At 33.8% G+C, this 19,810-nt stretch overlaps 4 protein-coding genes across 4 annotated transcripts; 2 read left to right on the forward strand and 2 right to left on the reverse strand.

The window, feature by feature from the left end:
* Positions 1 to 1,228: 1,228 nt before the first annotated feature.
* On the reverse strand, positions 1,229 to 4,380 carry LOC122609824. Its single transcript, XM_043782769.1, has 4 exons — positions 3,897 to 4,380; positions 2,895 to 3,180; positions 1,900 to 1,977; positions 1,229 to 1,388 (listed from the first exon to the last, which is right to left on the reverse strand). The coding sequence occupies exons 1-4, from the start codon at positions 4,163 to 4,165 to the stop codon at positions 1,338 to 1,340; spliced, it is 684 nt and encodes a 227-aa protein (XP_043638704.1). The 5' UTR covers positions 4,166 to 4,380; the 3' UTR covers positions 1,229 to 1,337.
* A 3,283-nt stretch (positions 4,381 to 7,663) lies between these two features.
* LOC122608583 lies at positions 7,664 to 9,321 on the reverse strand. The gene is made up of 2 exons (XM_043781682.1): positions 8,455 to 9,321; positions 7,664 to 7,918 (listed from the first exon to the last, which is right to left on the reverse strand). The coding sequence occupies exons 1-2, from the start codon at positions 9,109 to 9,111 to the stop codon at positions 7,811 to 7,813; spliced, it is 765 nt and encodes a 254-aa protein (XP_043637617.1). The 5' UTR covers positions 9,112 to 9,321; the 3' UTR covers positions 7,664 to 7,810.
* Positions 9,322 to 12,736: 3,415 nt separating this feature from the next.
* LOC122611120 (eukaryotic translation initiation factor NCBP) lies at positions 12,737 to 15,645 on the forward strand. The gene is made up of 6 exons (XM_043784093.1): positions 12,737 to 12,960; positions 13,948 to 14,043; positions 14,121 to 14,225; positions 14,344 to 14,421; positions 14,695 to 14,814; positions 15,325 to 15,645. Exons 1-6 carry the CDS (start codon positions 12,841 to 12,843, stop codon positions 15,454 to 15,456), a joined length of 651 nt encoding a protein of 216 aa, XP_043640028.1. The 5' UTR covers positions 12,737 to 12,840; the 3' UTR covers positions 15,457 to 15,645.
* Positions 15,646 to 16,174: 529 nt separating this feature from the next.
* On the forward strand, positions 16,175 to 19,774 carry LOC122585605 (pentatricopeptide repeat-containing protein At3g13880). The gene is made up of 2 exons (XM_043757727.1): positions 16,175 to 17,865; positions 18,437 to 19,774. Exons 1-2 carry the CDS (start codon positions 16,175 to 16,177, stop codon positions 19,170 to 19,172), a joined length of 2,427 nt encoding a protein of 808 aa, XP_043613662.1. The 3' UTR covers positions 19,173 to 19,774.
* Positions 19,775 to 19,810: the final 36 nt, after the last annotated feature.

Here is a 19,810-nt window from a genome sequence, read left to right on the forward strand (position 1 = left end):
TAACTTTTGCAAAGTGACAACTAGGTCACAAAACCCCCTTCTTTCTGAATTACTTTTTCAACAATTGCTTAATAAAGTCCTTGAGTTCGACCTCAGATTTGCCAAGTCAACTCTATTGCATACGATCTGGTACACTGCATGCAAGTGGGTAGTAGACAGTAACTAGGTAATTCGTGTTATAAATTTAAAACTAGAAAATATATATAGAAAAAAAAAAAGGAAGGGGGGGGGGGTTGGCGGTGGTTATGCGTTGAAAGAGGTTTTAGATATTTGATATATGGAGAAATGTTAAGTAAAACATGCAGTACCTATCTTAGATAAAACAGGGGAAATTATGTAAATTTCAAGGAGGGGGGGGGGTATGTAAAATTAATGAAGGGTTATGTATGTCTATGCGTTGAAAGGTTTAATTTGTAATTTTTTTTTAATTTGACAGTATCCAACCTTAGATAAAGTCTGCGGTACTAATCATTTTCTTTTTATATATTTGTATCAGAAAGTACTACAGTTTCCATACGAAGTTGACAAAAGGGAAGCGTCTTGTGTACTTTTGCAAGACTATAGTAATCGATTTTTGTATCAAAATTTTCTTGATCTCTCCAAATGCGTTAGCAACTCAATCCACACCATATTTCTTAACCCATACTTTCAATTTAATTTTGTATTCCATCTCAATTTTATTTTTCCAACCAACCCATGGGTCTGCAATCTATGCCCAACCTATATCAATGGCAGCCGTGTTTTCATAAGGATCATGTGCAACCTACACTCCAACCCACATACATTATCAACGCCTAATAAAAAGCATCATCTGTTCAACTGAAATTAGTTTTCATCTTAAAATTAATGCTTAACAGCATTGTCTATGCATATGCTTCATACTTGATTTTAATTCACAAAAATATTCGTAATTTATGAGAAATTGAGAAAACAAAAATATTCGTAATTTATGAGAAAACCCATTTGTTGAGCCATCAACCATGGGTTCATTTATATCCATACTGGGATTTGAATCCAAAACCTTCAAATAACAATTCATTTATTAATGGTCGATAAAATCATCTCTTTGTTAGATTGACAAAATAAATCAATAAAGCTATTAATTGTCAAAGTTGAATGTAGTACTTTTAAATATACATGGCAATTGCATTACTGATACATCATCATGCCATCCATTACATTAGAAGGGTAACAAAATAGCATATACTGGAGATACAACAATGCTTGAGACAAAGAAAAAGCAATGGATATCATAGATTTCATTCTTACGGTTATTAATTAATATAGATGTACAAATACTAGTCCAAAAAAACCATAATTGAAGAGTTTACAAATCATCATTCTGAATCACTCTCCATGTTTCCCATTGCCTTCAATCCAGTTGGTCTCTGCATGCAAATTCAAAAACATTGTCACAATTATCATATGACTTTTTTACTTTACCAGATCAATAAAGTAGTACCATGATACAATTATACTTTTGTACTACATCGTTTCTAACAATAATTCCTTTGGGATAAGTTTTGGACGAATGTTTATAATAGGAAATAACTAAAGTTTTGTGTATTGTATATAAACAACTTTAAAAAATGTTTATTGTATGTAAGAAAACATACGTGACAACCATATAGAGGTGCCACTTGGCTGATTTTAATTGGTTGAATACATTTCTTACATACAATAAACATTATTCTCAAGTTGTTTACATACAAGACACACAACTTTAGTTATTTTCTACTATAGACATTCATTCAAAGTTTGTTACATTTCAAGATACTTATCCCTAATTCTTTTTACAGATTTGGTTATGTTGGCATCTTTGTAACATTACTGTCAAAACAAAGTTTATTGATTAAATTTGACGTAAACTCATTGTAAGTAAAATGGTTATGAAAATACCTTCTTGGTGCTCTTTTTTTCTCTGACCTCATATCTCTCTTGGCACATATCGGTCAACCATGCCCCTGGACTTACTAACTGCTCCATTTCAATTTACAATTACAATAAAAGAGGGTCATGTTAGAAGAATATCAGATAATATGGCCAAATAAAAAAAAGAGTATTGGTGTAAGAAAATAATCATTTTTCAACTAGTATTCTTTTCTTTTCTCCCACCAATGGCCAAAATTCCACACAATCAAGCACAACCAACTTGTACCACTTGCAACAAAATTTTCAAATTGTGATTAGTTGGATATTTAATTTTTTGAGGATGTCATATTGTCATATATACTTTCTGCATGTGGTTAAACTATATATAAAAGTTACAATTAATGCTTCTCCCATATTAAGATTTATTTATATCACAGGGATAAATTATGAAAAATGAGGTCAACTAAAAGTTTAGACAATATCAGCGTGAAAATAAATAAAATAAAAAAACATTTATACATAATATATTTTTCCAAAAGAAGGTAAAACAAACAAGTTGTGCATTAATAACATGTACCTCTTGCAAAAAAGAAAACAAGTAACTCGGCTTTTCTTATGTTCAAAACTAGTAGAGATCAGGAAAAAGTACACATAAATTGAAGACTCTCTTTATACAAACTTGGAGAAGAAAAAAAAAAATTCCCAAATTAAAATGCTAATACAACGTAGCACAATCAGCCAATCACCTTTTTACCTTTTTATTAAAATCTTAACCTTCAATTACTTTAAAGATGGGGTAAAAAACCCATTACATGCTCAAATGAATTTTCAAAAAAAATATGAAGGAAAGAAAATCAATCCATTTATAAATGGTAAAAATCTATTTACACAAATTAAGTAAAAATTTGAAAACCAACTTTATGTTTTATAAAACACATACACAAACTCACAAAGGGAGATTAGTGTGTGTAGGAAGAAACATAGAAGATGTAAAAAAATTTGAAGATAGAGTATTTACTTACAAGTATAGTTCTTTGGATAATCTTGGGCCTTTTCTTGGGCCTATGAGAAGGCTTACAACCTTTCATTGCCATGAAATCTTCTTCTTTTTCTTTGCTTGTTAATGCTATGTATAGTTTTGGCCATACATGTTTACTTTTACTATTACTGCTTTCATTTACCCCTCCGGCGCCGCCGTCTACGGCGGAGATCTTTGGCTTCTCAACCACCCCCGCCGCCGCATGCCCCCTTTCCGATGAGGATTTCCGGCTGCTCTCCGATCTTAAAGTGGTTGCTGCCTCAGAATTCCTGCAACAAAATTTCTTGATTTTTTGTAAATTGTGAAGCACAGGCTATATGGATATTTTTTTTAATTAAAGATTATGTTTAACAAAATACCCAGTCTGTACCAAATTTAGTATTTATTTATCTCTGGATAGCAGAAATTAAACAAATCTATGTTTCATTGCAGAATATTGAAGAAAACCAATTAGATATTATTAATTTTCTTAACAAAAATTCTCATCTGGTAAATGAAACAAAGTTTCTTGTTTTATTGCAAATCAAACAAATTTCTTGTTTCATTGCAAATACAGCAAATTTCTTGCTTTATTATAAATCAAAAAACTTGATTTATGCAAATCTTGAAGCACACTCGATGCAAAATTCTATAATTTTTCCTGTTTACACTCAAAAAAATTGTTTTTAAGTTTAATCTGAAACATCAAATCAAACCCATTAAAAAGCTTCAATCTTTGGTGGATTTCTCCTTTCAATCACAATTATAACAAATCCAATGAATTTTCTATTAACAAATCTCTCCCCTTTTAAATAGATATCTGAAAAAAGAATACTTTTGAGACTTCATTTATAAGATCAAATCAAGACCACTAGAAAAGTTTCAAGCTTGGATGGATTTCTTGCTTTAAACGTGGAAATACAACAAGCCCATCACATTTTATTTAATTTTGTTAAGTTTTAAAGATTTTTTTGTAAAATATAAAATTGTCAAAACTATTTTTTACCTTGTGAGACGAGTAGGTGGTGGTGGATGTGGAAAAGGAGGTTCATGAATATCATTATTATGATTCTTATCGGAACTAAAAGAAACAAAATGGGAATTAATTTTCCGGCGAATTCTCCGGCGACCGGAAACTGCAAAAGACGGGTCAGTAGTATTATCATCAGGGTGTCTAACTCTAACACATCTAAGCCTTTTTTTATTTCCCCATCTTAAAAACAAATCTGTTGTGCTTTCTCCCCCTTTGGCTAATCTTTTTTCTAATTTTTCCATTTTATATAAAGAAAAAAAAATCAGCTATAAAATTTTCATGAAAAAAAGAGAGAGGAAAGATCTGGTTAGAGAAATATGAAAGTGAGACAGATCTGAATGATGGAAAGTGGTTAAGTTAAGGAAAATGAAAACACACAGTGAATGGTGTATTGTGTGTGTTTTTTAAGTTGATGAAATTTGGAGGAAGAAGGAGGAGGAGGAATGTGTTGGTTTTCATGAGTTTCATCTCTGTATTATGGAAATGCAAGTTTATATATGTCTTTGTGGGTGTATGTATATGTATAGTTTTGTTGTTGTGAGATAAGTTGAGGGATGGTGTGTGGTGGCCCTTGGATCTTAAAATCAACGGTGGATGATGATTGACACGTCTTTGGTTTGAAAAAATAGAAAAAGAAAAGGGGCAGTTAAACTTTAAACTTTTTCTTATTTGTTTGGGCTTTTGTTGGTTTTTGAGTTTTAAGTTGTATAACCCATATGTTATATTAGAAGGCCCAAAAAATAGATTGTCAATTGGTATAGTGTTTGAGTTTTAACAGCACGGACTTTGTATAATGTCAATTGGTTATACCATTTTCGTTGTTACATACGAGCATAGTACTCGTATGTTGCGACGGATATCATGGATGGCGGTGTCCGTGATGTTGTTGATGATGGACAACGGCAGTGCTTATTGACGGAAATAAAGGGGTGTGTATTGTTTTGGTATATAGAAAGAAGGAATATTTTGTGTTTTGTTATAAAGGATGGGTAATTTGATAATTTTCCATGTCTAAAAAATTATAAACTTTTAACATCACTCTATAGATAAGGTTCGTATATGACTTATCGTTATTAACTTATTACTAGCACGGTACCCGCGCGATGCGGCGGTAGTCATGACGGTGACGGTGTGATGGTTGGGCAACGGTTGGTGATGGAGCGACGTTGAGTTGTGTATATAATTGATGTAAAAGGTTAATGGACATATTTTAAAACATAAAGGATTGATAGTGTAATTTAATCATTAATATTAAGGAGGTAGTGTATGTGAAAGTTTTTTTAAGGGGTGCCAAATAAAAATATTACATATTTTTTAACATTACCAAAAATAAAAAGGGTTATTCTTTTTATAATATAGTATGGATATTGATTTTTTTTCTAACACTATGTTAATTCATTTTGTTCCACTATTACACTTATTATTCTTATATATATGCTAGACGGGGTAAGATTGTGCAAAAGTTGCATAAGGGATTCAAGTAAAAAAAACCTCCTAAATCAATATCTTGTGATGTTTAGGAGAAAGTCTATAAGCAAGATTAAGTCCACAAAATCTATTTCTAAGAACAATACTCAGCCTATGTTAAATTGTTAATCATGTATTGTACTTTCTCTGTATGGTTAGAGCATCTGACCTTTTGTTATAGACTTGATTATACCTTAGGGAGAGTGTACTTGCAATTATTATCGTGAAATCCTAGATGTGAACAGTTTAAAAAAATACACTCACTTTTCAAGGCGATTCCCTTAATTTAATCAGTTTACAAGTTCAGTGATGGCGTATACCCTCCGGTATCACTTACGGTCGTCATTAAGGCTACGAGATTACTCATTAACCCGAAACTGATTGTACCACAAACCAATGACGTTTATGCTCGTACACTGCAGAATCGTACTGGGACCTCTAAACCAAAGAAACAAAGCTTGTTACATAACGCAACACACCGAATAACGGCTCCCTGCCAAGGAGACGTCATACACCAATGATCACCCTCCCTTGGTGCCTATAAATAGAAGGCCTTGGCCTCAGAACAACACACACTAAATTCATGCGATACACACACTTACACAAGGATGGAACTTTTAAGGGGCCAAAGGGGGTTCCAACCCCTCCAAATTTTTATTTTTAGTACCAATTTTTTTATATATTTTTCAAAAATAATTTTCATTTTACATATTAGCCTCTCTAACAAAGCTAAATTTTATGTCTTATTGAATTTTGCCCCTCTATAACAATTGTTCAAGTTCCGCCATTGCACTCACATACTTCATATACTTGGTAGTGTGGAAGTTGTCCATACCTCCATATCAACTGGGAACTGGTAGCAAGTCCTCATTAAACCCTTTCACGTTCTAAACAAGATTAACCCCTATGAAATTAAGTATAAATATATACATATTAAGCCGGTGTAAATTTATGTTTTAAAACATTTAGCAAGTGAACGTTTTAAACTTTAAATTGTTATTTGTTGACTCGTTAGTATGTCATCTATTTTGGGCGTTAACAACTCAACTAGGGGGGGTTTTGTGGCCCAAAGAATCTAAAACATGGACTTGGCTCAAACCCACAAGAACTTTCTGGAAACCACCGTTTGCTTATTTAAATACACCGTCAGTGAAATAATATATGAAAGGTAATTCTAAATTCGTTTATAAATCCTATTGTGTTACCAAATTCTTCTTTCTTTTTAATTTTTTTTTTAGTTTTTATTTTAATTATACTTTCTTTTTCTTTTGCTATTCTTCATATTCAATTATATAAATTTTACTGGAAAAACGGTGTCCAATAATCTGGTTGGATACTTCCTGAGGACCAGCTATATCCAAGTTCGATCATCTGACCAAGATTGTTCGTTTATCTTTGAGCTTTCTTTTGTCGATATCGATACATTTACATCTAAATTAAATATTATACGAGTGATCAATGATACATGTGTCCAATTCATAAATCTAACCCATTTTTTATTTTACATAACTTTCGTGTGCGCGCTAAATTGTTGCGAGTGTTTATCAGTTATGAAAAACAATTAAAAGTTAACTTTTTAGCAATTTTTATTTGTCTGCCGCCGGCCGGATAAAAAATCTTTTTGGGTCATATCATCATAGTTTATATAATTCTTTTAACTATTTCCTAAATATTTTCCCAAACTATTATAGTGGATTTCCTTATCTTGTTAAGTTAAATGAAACTATAACTCGTGATCTTTTTGTATGAATAAATTCGACAATCATAAGATCTAAGTCCTTGTTGCTTTTTGTGATCGAATAGAGTTACGTGCACCAAATATTTTGACTTTTTTGTACGCTCGTCCGTCCTTGTTGACTTTTCTTTCTCTTTTGGATCAATGTTTTAAGACATAAGTTGATATATTAATATTAATATATAGATTAAATAAAAGAATGACATCAATTGATAGGTTGAAAATGATATCTTTGAACATTTTGTCATGTTATATAGGCTGTAAATTTGTAATCTTCGTATGACCCATTCTACGTAGTTATGAACTATTGTTAAACAATGTTCGTTATTTAACAAGACGCTAACCATTGGTTATGCCCTAATTGCACCCTTGGTTCATTGATATCCAATTTATATTTGGGAATTTGCTTTTGCTATTTACTCTGCATTATGAGCTTTATATGATGAACTGATCTAGAACAATGAACAAACTTTATATTATAAGCTAAAGCCAACTTACCAAATACAACTTTAGATTAGAACAATGAACAAACATAGCATTGGCACAACTTCATAAAGATCACATAATCATAAGCTTTTTAATTTACATGGATTATTTACTTAAAATATATATTACACACATATATATACAAATGGTATGAAATAACCGATACCAATATCTTTGCAATTTCTAGATGGCAATTGTGCTAGAGACTTTCATACTGTCCACCATATGTGATTTGGGCCTTAACCAATGGAACTCCTCTAACCGCTGACATTGCTTCATTTGCCTTTTGCACCACTTGCTTTATCCTCTGACCATACATACATACATACAATTATATACGAGTAGTAAAAGATAAAATAAAATATAGACAACTTTAATAAGAATTTAATATAAACTTGTTTTTACTAAAACTAATAATGACTTCTAATTCATCCTTCTAACACCCGAATATAGTCTTGATTATAATCACGACATGAGTACATATTGTTCATAACTTCATATATTAACACTTGTTCCGTACTTCCGTATGGGTTATTTATTTATGATTAATTTAAGGTTTATAGATCAACACGATATGTAATTTTTTGTTTAAAGACAATAATTTATGTGTCATCATCAATTCATCATATATGTAACGATCCTTCTATCATGTATTTTTTTTTAAAGACACGATTTAAGGGTATATATGATAGTGAAATGATATTTGTACCACAAAATTTGATAAAATTAACACTGTTATGCAATACATATTTGTACAGTATGATAAATGCATTAAAATTTGTGATATAATTACCGCTTTCCTGATAGATATGTATATTTATAAAACAAAGTGTCCATACATACCTTGTTTTCTGGGTAGATTTGAATTGTAAGCTTTTGTTGTTTGTGCTTTCTACCATTCCCAAATATGATGATGCAAATTGTAGCAGCAGCCATGCCAACAGAACAAAAAGCACCAATTCCACTTAAGCCCCACTTCCAGAAGTTCAACTTGTTGTTACTTTCCTCCCAAGCAACTATTTCTTGCTTGATCATCTTTGATGGTGATGAACAATCGACTATATGATCACCACTATTTTCTTCATATTGAAACGACTGTGTTTCAATATGAGACAAATTGGATTCTTGGTGAGAATCCAGTTTCATTTCGACAAATTTGTTCTCTTTCTTGAAGACAACTTGAAAGATCGGATCTTGATCCAACTTTAGATGATCATCATCTGATCTTTCTTTAGACTCGTTAATCAAACTCGGTAATTTAACCTCGTCTTTATGATCCAATTGGGACGTGCAAGAAACCATTTGCTTTTCAATTATTGGTTCATCATCTTTGACTAAATTTTGAAGGTTGTGTTTAGTGTTGAAGTAATTCGATTTGAAAAAATTTGAGGGACTCTTGACATAATTTCTTGAAAAGATTTTCTCATCATCCCCATCATTATGGACTTCAAGAAGCCCATCATAACGAATGTTCACCCACTCTTCATCTTCAAGATCCATCCTAAATTTGCATCAAAAGTCTAGCTGGTAGTCTTCTTGGATTCAAGAAGATTCAATTCTAAATAGATCGAAAAGTCGTTGACATATGACGAATTAAATTGTTGAATGATTGAAAGGTGGTTTAATTAGTGGGGATCCTTCACTTGGAGCATAGAGGTGTCTTGTTTCTCTTGGATTGGAAGTATAGAATTTAAGCACAAGACACTTCTAAAGTTTTTAACATATATGGTGAATCGATGATGGTGTGGATGATACATGACATTGGGACATCATTATCCTTTTCAAAACTTGACAAATTTGAGGTGGTCCATGGGACCTACATGATGTGTACGTATATCATTTCATCAAAATGGTTTTGATATATATGCTCCCTTTGATATTTAATGGCGAATTTTCTAGTAAAGTTAGTTTACATTTCTTTGTCACCACAAAATTATCTATACAGGTACAAACCTATATGACCGTGAGTAAAAGTGAAGCTATGCATGAAGATTTTATGGGTATCTCTCACTATTAAAAAAAAATATGATTAATAATAAAAATATATACCTATAAGAAAACTTACAAGAAAAAGACATTATGTAATCTTATTCTCCATGTTAGAAGGTGCAATATATGATATAATTTGATGATCATGTAACCTGTAAAAAGAGATAACAAACTAACAAAGGCCTGCCAGAGTGCCAGGCATGTAAAACCTATCTCTATAGGTGGAAGGTTATCCATACTTTATTACTCCGTATTTATTTATTGCTTTAAAATTAAATATTGCAACTTTAAGGCTTTAATTATTGGGGAGTTAGCGACAATGCTTTCCCAACAAGGAAGACACATATGCTCCTTTGCACGAGGGTGTTCACGGACCGGATTGGTCCAGTTGACTAAATCTCAAACCAAACGAGCGTTCTCGATTTAACATATACTAAACCAAATTAGACCAAATATGTATCCAAACCAAATCAGGCCAGACCATGTGAGCCGGTCCGGTTTAGCTGGTTTGTCGGTTTTTAATTCTTATTCCCTTTCTTTTATTTCCATATAATCTTGTGTATTAATGACAAAGAGTCATAACGAACACTTAAAATTATAACATTTATAACATTATCAGAACACAATATATGTTTGAGCCCACGGTCAAAAGACATTCATCATATAATATTTTTCATATAGATTCCACTTAATTTAATTTACATGAGAAAGTTTAATTTCTCCAAAAACATGAAGTAAAATATTTACATAATATATATTATATTCATTATAATACCAACACATTATCATAAAATACATGTACATATATCTTTCCTTTTATTGTTGATGGCTAGATATCATCAAAAATCATATACATACATACTTTTGGTCCGGTCCGATTTATGACGATTTTTTCTTTGTTTAAACCATAACCGAACCGATGAACCTGGTTTTTCAAAACTTAAATTGTTAGATCAGACTTTAGCAACTCAATCCGACCAAACAAATCCAGATACTCTGGATTGGTTCGATTTTTACGGTTTGACGGTTTGATGAACACCCCTACTTTGCACATATAATCTTCGAATTTGGAAAAGATTAATCAACGGTTGCAACTGTTAACTTTAAATAATAAAACATCAAAAGTCTCTACTCACAAGTTACAACTTAATTATTAATTAAAATGTGGATTCAAATCTTCTATTAGCTACAGTCTATAATTTTAATCATTTCTAGTCCTCGCCAGTCGCCAACATCGAATTAATATGAAGCGGGGCTTCATGAAATATATATGCGGGTCTGTTTTTTTATTCGTATATGTATCACTATGATCGATTACTGTTAATTTGGATAAAGCGTATATCAAATTGCTTCATTACCGTTTATTTATCATTTCTAGTATTCGCCTTTCGACGCTTCACTTCTAGTTTCGGATTTTATCTTTAATTTGTTGTTGTGCTTACCTGGGGACATGTTAGTGAGTTTTACCCGAAATGTGGAGGCTAAGAGCTTTGTGCGTCTAGAATAGCAGCCAAGTTGTGCATAACTTTAACCATTAACACATTATGAATGTTACTAAGTTCCATTGGTAGTTTGAGTCGATATGCGACAAAAACAACACGTTGAATGATCTTGTATGACCCAATGTATCGGGGAGCTAATTTTCCATTTTTACTAAAACTAACGGTACCTTTTTACGATGAGATTTTCAACACTATATGACATTATCTTAATTAGGTGTTAAAAAAATATAATAATAATAAACTTTATTTCTAAAAGTCATCTGTTGGTTAATGTGCATGTAATAAGCCAAAGTTAGTTCATTGGTGGTGTTTTTATTGACCATTTCATGCCAAAGAGATCATAATATTTTATAATTTAAAATAGAGAAAGTCACACTAATTATTTTTCACTAGACGAGTCTACGATTTGATCATGTCGTACTAGACGGCTCCATCATTTAAATCTAGTTAAACTCAATACATCAAAGTTATTTTTTGTGAATGAGTTGACTAGATTAAAATTGTGAATACATGTGAAGAAATAATGATATTGATTTTTTTTTCTTAAATTTAGATATCTATACGTTAAAATGAAGGATCAGATATATCAATATTAATCATAAGATAATATCGAGTAGGCGATTTGCCAATCGCTTATTACCCCCAAGTGCGTTGAACCTCGATATGCCACCACTAGGCTTTGTTGTGCCATACAGTTTGTTGGCTTTAACATGCCTTTGACAGTTTGTTAACTTCAGTGTGTGTGTAAAACGTGATGTTGATAAATCGAAATTGATGTATACTTTATTCTACGTATTGAGTCAGTGTATTATTGAAAGAGATTAGTTTCCTCGAATCTAAGAAACTTTGAATGAATGTCTATAGTAGGAAATAACTAAAGTTGTGTGTATTGTATGTAAACAACTTTGAAATAATGTTTATTGTATGTAAGAATTTCGTTTCAACCAATTAAAATCTGATAAGTGGCACCTCCACATATGTTTTCTTACATACAATAAACATTTTTTTAAGTTGCTTACATACAATACACATAACTTTAGTTTTGTCCCACAATAGACATTCGGTCAAAGATAGTTACATTACAGGAAACTAATCCCTTATTGAAATGATGATTGCAAGTCGGGGCTGAGATTCTATGTTTTTACTCTGGTATTCTCTCGAGTTGAAATTTATGAGAGTAAAAATTTACGAGTAATGAAATTTTTATTTTTTTTTAACGTTCGTCTCACGGGACGGCTAGCCGTTACATCCATACGGGCAGACAGTCACTAGCAACCAATCCACGAAGTCGGGGACCACGGGGAGGAAAAACCCACCAATTTAACCGCTACAGAAGGCAGGACGTTAAACTGGAGGTCAAATCAAGTCTGCTCAGACTCGAACCCTTGTCTCCCGGGATTCAAACATCATTGCAAGACTTCGGAATGCTGCTACCTGCTAGTAATAAGATTTAACTTTTACTTTATGCGGGGCGATTGATTATAATATTTTGACTGATACAACTTGAAAAACTTGAGAAAAAAGGTAGATCTAAATTCGGGTTTTAATTTGCGGAGTTGGATCAAGTGGGCAAACACATAATCGGGTCAAATAAGTACGACCTGCCGACCCGTAAGATTCGTAAAAATCCCGGAAATAATCATTTTCATTTTTAATCCCCTTTTTATTTCAAGCAAAATCAAGATAACAAACTAGGGTTTCGAATTTTAAATAAAAGTAAAAACATATCCGTCGGAAAATGGATACATCAACGGAAAAGAGACCGGAATCCGATAAGAACTCACAATCGGAATACGATTCATCTGAAGATCGTGAACGTCAATCGCGTGAACTTAAAGCTGGCTTACATCCTCTCAAGGTATATATAGATGTATATGTATTTCAGTTACTGATTTTGTGATTAGTAGCTGATCTATGAACATAGCAACAAATTTATAATACAAGATTTAGTTCAGTTTTGGCTAAAATTAACTAAAAACAGGAAAATATTTGTGAACAAAAACTAATAAAAATACTGCAAATTTGTAGTTGAAAAAGAATAATTTATTTGTGTTGTTTGGGAGGTGTTTCATACATATTTTTTGCTTAGAAATAAGCTGAAGCTGGTGAGTGCGTAGGCTAGAAAATAAGCTAATACAAACACCCCTCTTAGATAGTTGTTGTGTATGGCACGTCTTGTGATAGGAGGAGTAGCTCGGTTGCCTGTATGACTTCATAGCAACTAGTTAACCGGTCTTTTGGTTTTCTGTGTGCCGAGGGAGAAGGTGTTTAATGGCCGCATTAAATCCCGTTGTAAGCGGTTGAGGGAGAGTTCTTAATCAAAAGGGCCTTGCTCTTGCTTTTGTTTACTCGTCCCGGCATTATTATTTTCTTGACATGGATATCCTTTTTATTTCACCAAATATATCAATCTTGGAATTACTCTGTTCGATAGCACACCCTTCTTTATGGAATTGGTCGGTTTGGGCCTCAAAACCTTTTGTTGGCCGGTCCTTCTATTGAAAGAGGGCACAAGCTTATATAAGTCAAATTGGTAGTTTGGTACCCTTTAGATGTGGGTCTCAGCCATTGGTATCTGTTTATGTTGTTGGATATTAGATGACATGCATTTACTCATATTACATGATAGGTATTCCTTTTAATAGTTTTATGTTTTAATTGTTGAGACTTGGTAAAAATTAAGGTTTGCTCATAACATTATAGCACAAGATCTAAAATATGGATTGTATGCACAAAGTTCCTTTATTTTTTTATCTTGGTTTAAGATTCTTTTAGATTTGTTGGCATCCTTTAGAGTTCATATTGCACCTTCTCTAATTTTGCTTATGGTCTTTAACTCTGACAGAACAAGTTTGTGTTTTGGTACACACGTCGCACACCTGGCGTCCGGACCCAGACATCATATGAAGACAATATAAAGCAGTTAATGGACTTTAGCACGGTAAAACCTTATCGCTATACTTCACCTAGATGCAAATTTGATTGTTACCTTCTTGTAATGTCTTGAATTCATCACAGGTTGAAGGTTTTTGGGTGTGTTATTGTCATTTGGCTCGTCCATCATCCCTGCCTAGTCCAACTGATTTGCATCTATTCAAACAAGGAATCCGTCCATTATGGGAGGTAGTTTGAACTTTTATCTTATTTTCGATTATTTCACTTTAGCATAGTTTTTAATTTTTACTTTAAAGTAACTTTAATCAGTTGGTTTTGTTTGGTTATTGCCTTATTGGTACTGTAGGATTCTGCTAATTGCAATGGTGGCAAGTGGATCATACGATTTAAAAAGGCTGTCTCAGGACGTTTCTGGGAGGATCTGGTAAGGAAAAAAGAGGCTATCTCTCTTTGCATATGTGTGACACTGGCCTGCACAGTTTCTTTAGTTTCTTAAAATAGTCCAACTCATTGTCACACACTGTAGCATGATTTTCTGCTACGATAAATAGCATTCCAAGATAAACATGCTTTGCAGAATGATTTGATTGAATTGATCATTCAATACCTCTAATGGGCCAAACTTATTCTTATGTTTATATCGTTAATCGTTATAGCACCTGTTAGCTTTATATTGTTTTGTTGGAGTTTGTGCTAGGTTTTAGCATTGGTAGGTGATCAACTTGATTACAGTGATAATATATGTGGCGTAGTGTTGAGCATTCGCTTTAATGAGGATATATTGAGTGTATGGAACCGCAATGCATCTGATAATCAGGTAATTTTACATTCATTACTAAAGATGGCAATGTTATCTGTTATTTCCAACGGGTCACCTGGGTAAATTTTTTGAAGCTTATCTAAAAAAAAACAGGTCGAAAGTCACTGAAAGTGCTGGTCTATTGCATACAACCTACCGAGTCTTTCTATCCAGAAGTTTTTTCGTAATCACGTTTAAGACACAGATCTTCTATTATAAAGTTCTAATTTATCTTGGGACAATGAGAGTTCCGGACCGAAACCCGTAATTTCACAAAATATAACCCGTGGACCGGACCGGACCACATATTTCACGGGTTGGGCTGGGCTCGGTTTTTTTCGGGTGGGTTCAACGGGTTCACGGGTCGACCCACATTATGATCACCCCTACTCCCTACCTAACCTGACTTTGCTTCAAAATGTGCCAAAATTACCTATTATTAATATGTTACCCAACCCTTCCATTTTGCCAATTATAGTGTTCAAATTTAGTATCGAAGTTCGTTCATTCCCATCTTTTTCTTACCAGGCTGTGATGGCTTTAAGAGACAAAATCAAACGGCACTTGAAGCTTCCCCATGGGTATGTTATGGAATACAAACCACATGACGCTTCCCTTCGTGATAACTCGTCATACCGCAACACTTGGTTGAGAGGATAGAGAAGCAGCTGAGCCTCTGCTCTTGTGCTCTGCTTATGATGGTGGATACTTCTGGTCCTTGTTCTGTTTCAAAATGCTTTGGTGTAATACTTTCTTTTGATACCAAAGAACATTTGGCATGTAATTGTCGCACCTGTGTATTTCACCTGGCTCATGTTTATGGATATTTTATGCATGATATTAGATCTAGTCACTTCGTTATCTTTTTATTCTGGTCTAACGGAAGCTATTTTATTTTTCATTGTGGGGGTACACGTTTTGGTGTGACTAGAATTTAATTGTTATACAGTACTTAAATTTTGAACTATACATGACTCTTATTTTGTCATCGTTATCGTTATAAGATTATAAACTAGTTATTGAGAATGGTATTTGAGGTTTAAAAACTTTGCACTTATGTTAAAAACGAAGTCGGTGGTTTACAAATATCAGTTTTTTCACTGTATACAAGTCGAAGTATAGAGTTTTTCCCACCCAAAACAAACCACAAAATACATAAATTCAAACTACCTTAATCCTAACTAGTAACTAGTGACACAACCTAACTATTTACTTCCTGGTTTGGTCACCGGATCTGTTTCAATGGTAACGGTTTTTTCACCTAGTCTCTCAGAATTGTAACAAATGCCATTCCCAGTTATGGGTTTCTAGGCACGATCGACGCCCTTTACGCGCGATCACCTCCCCGTTGGGGATGCTTTTAGTAGTCAATAATCACATGTTTCGCCAACTAAAACCCTCAAAGATTCGATCTATTTCAAACATTGTTTCATTATCTCTCAATCAAGAATTTTGTTATTCTTTAGATAATATTACTTACATAAAACTGGTCCAATCATCATCACTTTCTGGGTGTTCATTACATGGCAAACTTGTTCAGTCACATATGTTTAAAACAGGCTATAATCCAGGCATGTTTTTACAAAATACCCTTTTGAATATGTACTTAAAATGTAACGATATGGATTCCGCTCTCCAACTGTTTGAGGAAATGCCTGAACGAACTGTCGTTTCTTGGAACTTGTTGATTTCTGGGTATACGAAGCTGGGTAAGTACATTTGTGCAAAACAAGTGTTTTGTAAAGCTAGAGTGGAGAAGGTTGGGCTTAGTAAGTTTAGTTACGCGAGTATGTTGAGTGTGTGTGCTCAAACAGGTGATTTGGAGTTAGGGAAGGTTATACATGGGTTGATTGTTTTGAGTGGTGTAGGTGTCGATGCTTTTTTGAGTAATCTGCTTGTTTCTATGTATAGTAAGTGTGGGAGAGTTGATCAAGCACGGGTTGTGTTTGATACCTGTGGTGAGTTAGATGACGTTTCTTGGAACTCGATAATTGCTGGTTATGTTAAAGCTGGTTTATATTGTGAAATGTTACAAGTTTTGGTTAAAATGCATCAAAGTGGCGTGGGATTTAGTAGTTATGTGTTGGGGAGTGTTCTTAACGCATGTTGCACTAATTTCAGGTGGTGTTTAACATGGGGAAAGTTACTACACTCATTGTCTATGAAACTTGGTTGGGATCTTGATGTTGTTGTTGGGACTGCATTACTTGACATGTATGCTAAGATTGGGGATTTAAATGATGCGATTGCCATTTTTGGCTTTCTTCGTGACAAGAATGTGGTCATGTACAATGCAATGATTGCTGCAATGCTTCATAGGCAAAACGCCAGTGATGAAATCATGAAGAATTCAGTAAATCTTTTTAATGAGATGCAAAGACATAGACTAGGGCCTTCAGAGTTTACATTTTCAACAATGATTAAAGCTTGTGTTACGTGCAAAGATCTGGAATATGGAAAACAAATTCATGCACATATTTGCAAGAACAACCTTCAGTCTGATGAGTACATTGGAAGCACACTTGTTGATTTGTACTCTTCATGGAGCTCAATGAAAGATGCGGTTAGATGTTTTGATTCAACTAATAAACAACACATAGTGATATGGACATCTATGATTGCGGGTCATGCCCAAAATGGTAAATACGAGAGGGCGTTGGCTCTTTTCTGTGAGCTGCTTACTTCTGGATTAAAACCAGACGATTTCACGATTTCAACCGTGCTTAGTGCTTGTGCAAATTTGGGCGGTGTTCGGTCTGGGGAGCAGATGCAGAGTTATTCAACTAAAACGGGAATCATAAAGTCGAGTGTGGTATTAAATTCATTGATATACATGTATGCAAAGTCGGGTGACATCGATTCTGCAAATCAGACCTTTGAGGTAGCAGATAAATCCGATGTAGTTTCGTGGAGTGTGATGATATGTAGTACTGCACATCATGGATGTGTGAAAGAAGCTTTGACCCTCTTTGACCTGATGATTAGCAGTGGGATTGAACCGAATGATGTGACGTTTCTCGGAGTTCTTACTGCATGTAGTCATAGTGGGTTCGTAGAGAAAGGACTCAGGTAACCATCTCACTTTTGCTGTTACTTATAGAGGTGACAAAATGGGTGGGTCAAATTGGTTGGATGTGGGTCATTTTTCAGTGTGAGAAAAATCAGGGCAGAATGGGTTGGGTTGTAAAAAAAAAACAATTTTTATAACCATTATCTAGAAATTAATTATTGGATTACTTATCATTTGAAAGACTGTCATTACAATTAGGGAAAAGTGGACTTAAATAAACTTAAATAGATATTTTTGAGAGTGTTGCTTTTGCTTATATAAGAAAAGTTGCTGAACTAAAATAAAAATGCGACAAAAATTGATTACCTTTCTGTTCTATTGGTGGCGGAAAGCCCTGTAATAAATATAGATAAATATTTGAAAAAATGGTTTAGGAGCTTCTATGCAATAAAAAGAAAAATACTTTGGGTAGCTTTATACTCATCAAACCATTCCTCTGTGCTAAACCTTTTGATTTGACTCTTTTGAGATAACACACAATCCGTATAATCAATGATTCAGATTTGCTACATCAACTTCATTATGTGCTTTGTTCTGATGGAAACTGTTAACTGTATTACAAATTGGCAGATATTTTGAAACCATGAAGAGGGACCACGGTATCACACCAAGTGAAAAGCACTGCGCTTGTATAGTAGATCTATTCGGGCGTGCTGGAAGACTATCTGATGCTGAGATTTTCATCACGGACTCTGGTTTTAGTCATGCTCCTGTAATGTGGCGATCATTACTAAGTTCTTGTAGGATACACAAGAACATGGAGATTGGGAAACATGCAGCCGAGAGATTAATTGAGATTGAACCTCATGCTTCTGCATCATACGTGCTTCTTTACAACATCTACCATGATGCTGGAATGGAAGCACATGCTACAAATATAAGAGACTTAATGACTAACCTGAGGATCAAAAAGGAACCTGGTATAAGTTGGATTGAAGTAGGAAACAGAGTTCATTCATTTTTGGTTGGTGATAAGTGTCACCCTCAAAGTGAAAAGGTATATGCCAAGTTAGAAGATATGTTGCGGGAAATCAAGAAAATAGGTTATGTAGATGAACGGGATATGAAAAAGGGGAATAGTTCAATAGTGAATCACCATAGTGAAAAGTTAGCTGTGACTCTAGGTTTGATTGCTTTGCCTCCATCTGCTCCTGTGAGAGTGATGAAGAATTTGAGAGTTTGCAAAGATTGTCATTCTGTAATGAAGCTGATCTCGAAAGTTGAAAAGCGAGAGATAATTCTAAGAGATCCTATCCGGTTTCATCGGTTTAGAGGTGGAACTTGTTCTTGTGGGGATTACTGGTAACATTTCTAGCAGTTGTCCACCACTTGCAGAATGATTTGGGGACATTGTGGAGTCTTAATTTCATGCACTTAAAAGAAATTTTGTCTGCAGACAGACACTTATAAGAAATGTCGTCTCCAGACATTGACAACCATTATGGATTTTTTGTCAAGATACCATCGATTCAGAGCATTTGAGAAGTTGGAACTTGTCAGACTTATTTATAAAGCAGCACGAGCATGAAACAAACCTAGTTTCAAAGGGCCGTAACTTTTTAAGTTTGAGGAGGCACGTAGACCGTGAGCATGCCCCCAAATGGACTTGTCGGAGTAGATATGATGACAGGCTTCCCTTGACGGTTTTAGTCTCACACTCACCCAACCATCGAGCCCAAAGTCTGTAATTAGGACTCCGAATTCTTTTTTATATGTATAGTAATTATTTTATTCATTTGGTAAATAGCGTGAAATCAACCATTCCTATCATATATGTCATGACCATTGTCAGGATTTTACAGTTAATTTTGAATGTTTGGCTAAATATGCCAAAAAGAGAACAAATCCTTGTAACACATTGTAAGTTAGGCCGATATTTTTAATCATATAAGTATATTTTTAACCATATAAGGATAATGTAATGTAATACATTCATTAGAAAGG

Source organism: Erigeron canadensis, chromosome 1 (assembly GCF_010389155.1).
Source record: "Erigeron canadensis isolate Cc75 chromosome 1, C_canadensis_v1, whole genome shotgun sequence".
Classification (NCBI taxonomy): Eukaryota; Viridiplantae; Streptophyta; class Magnoliopsida; order Asterales; family Asteraceae; genus Erigeron; species Erigeron canadensis.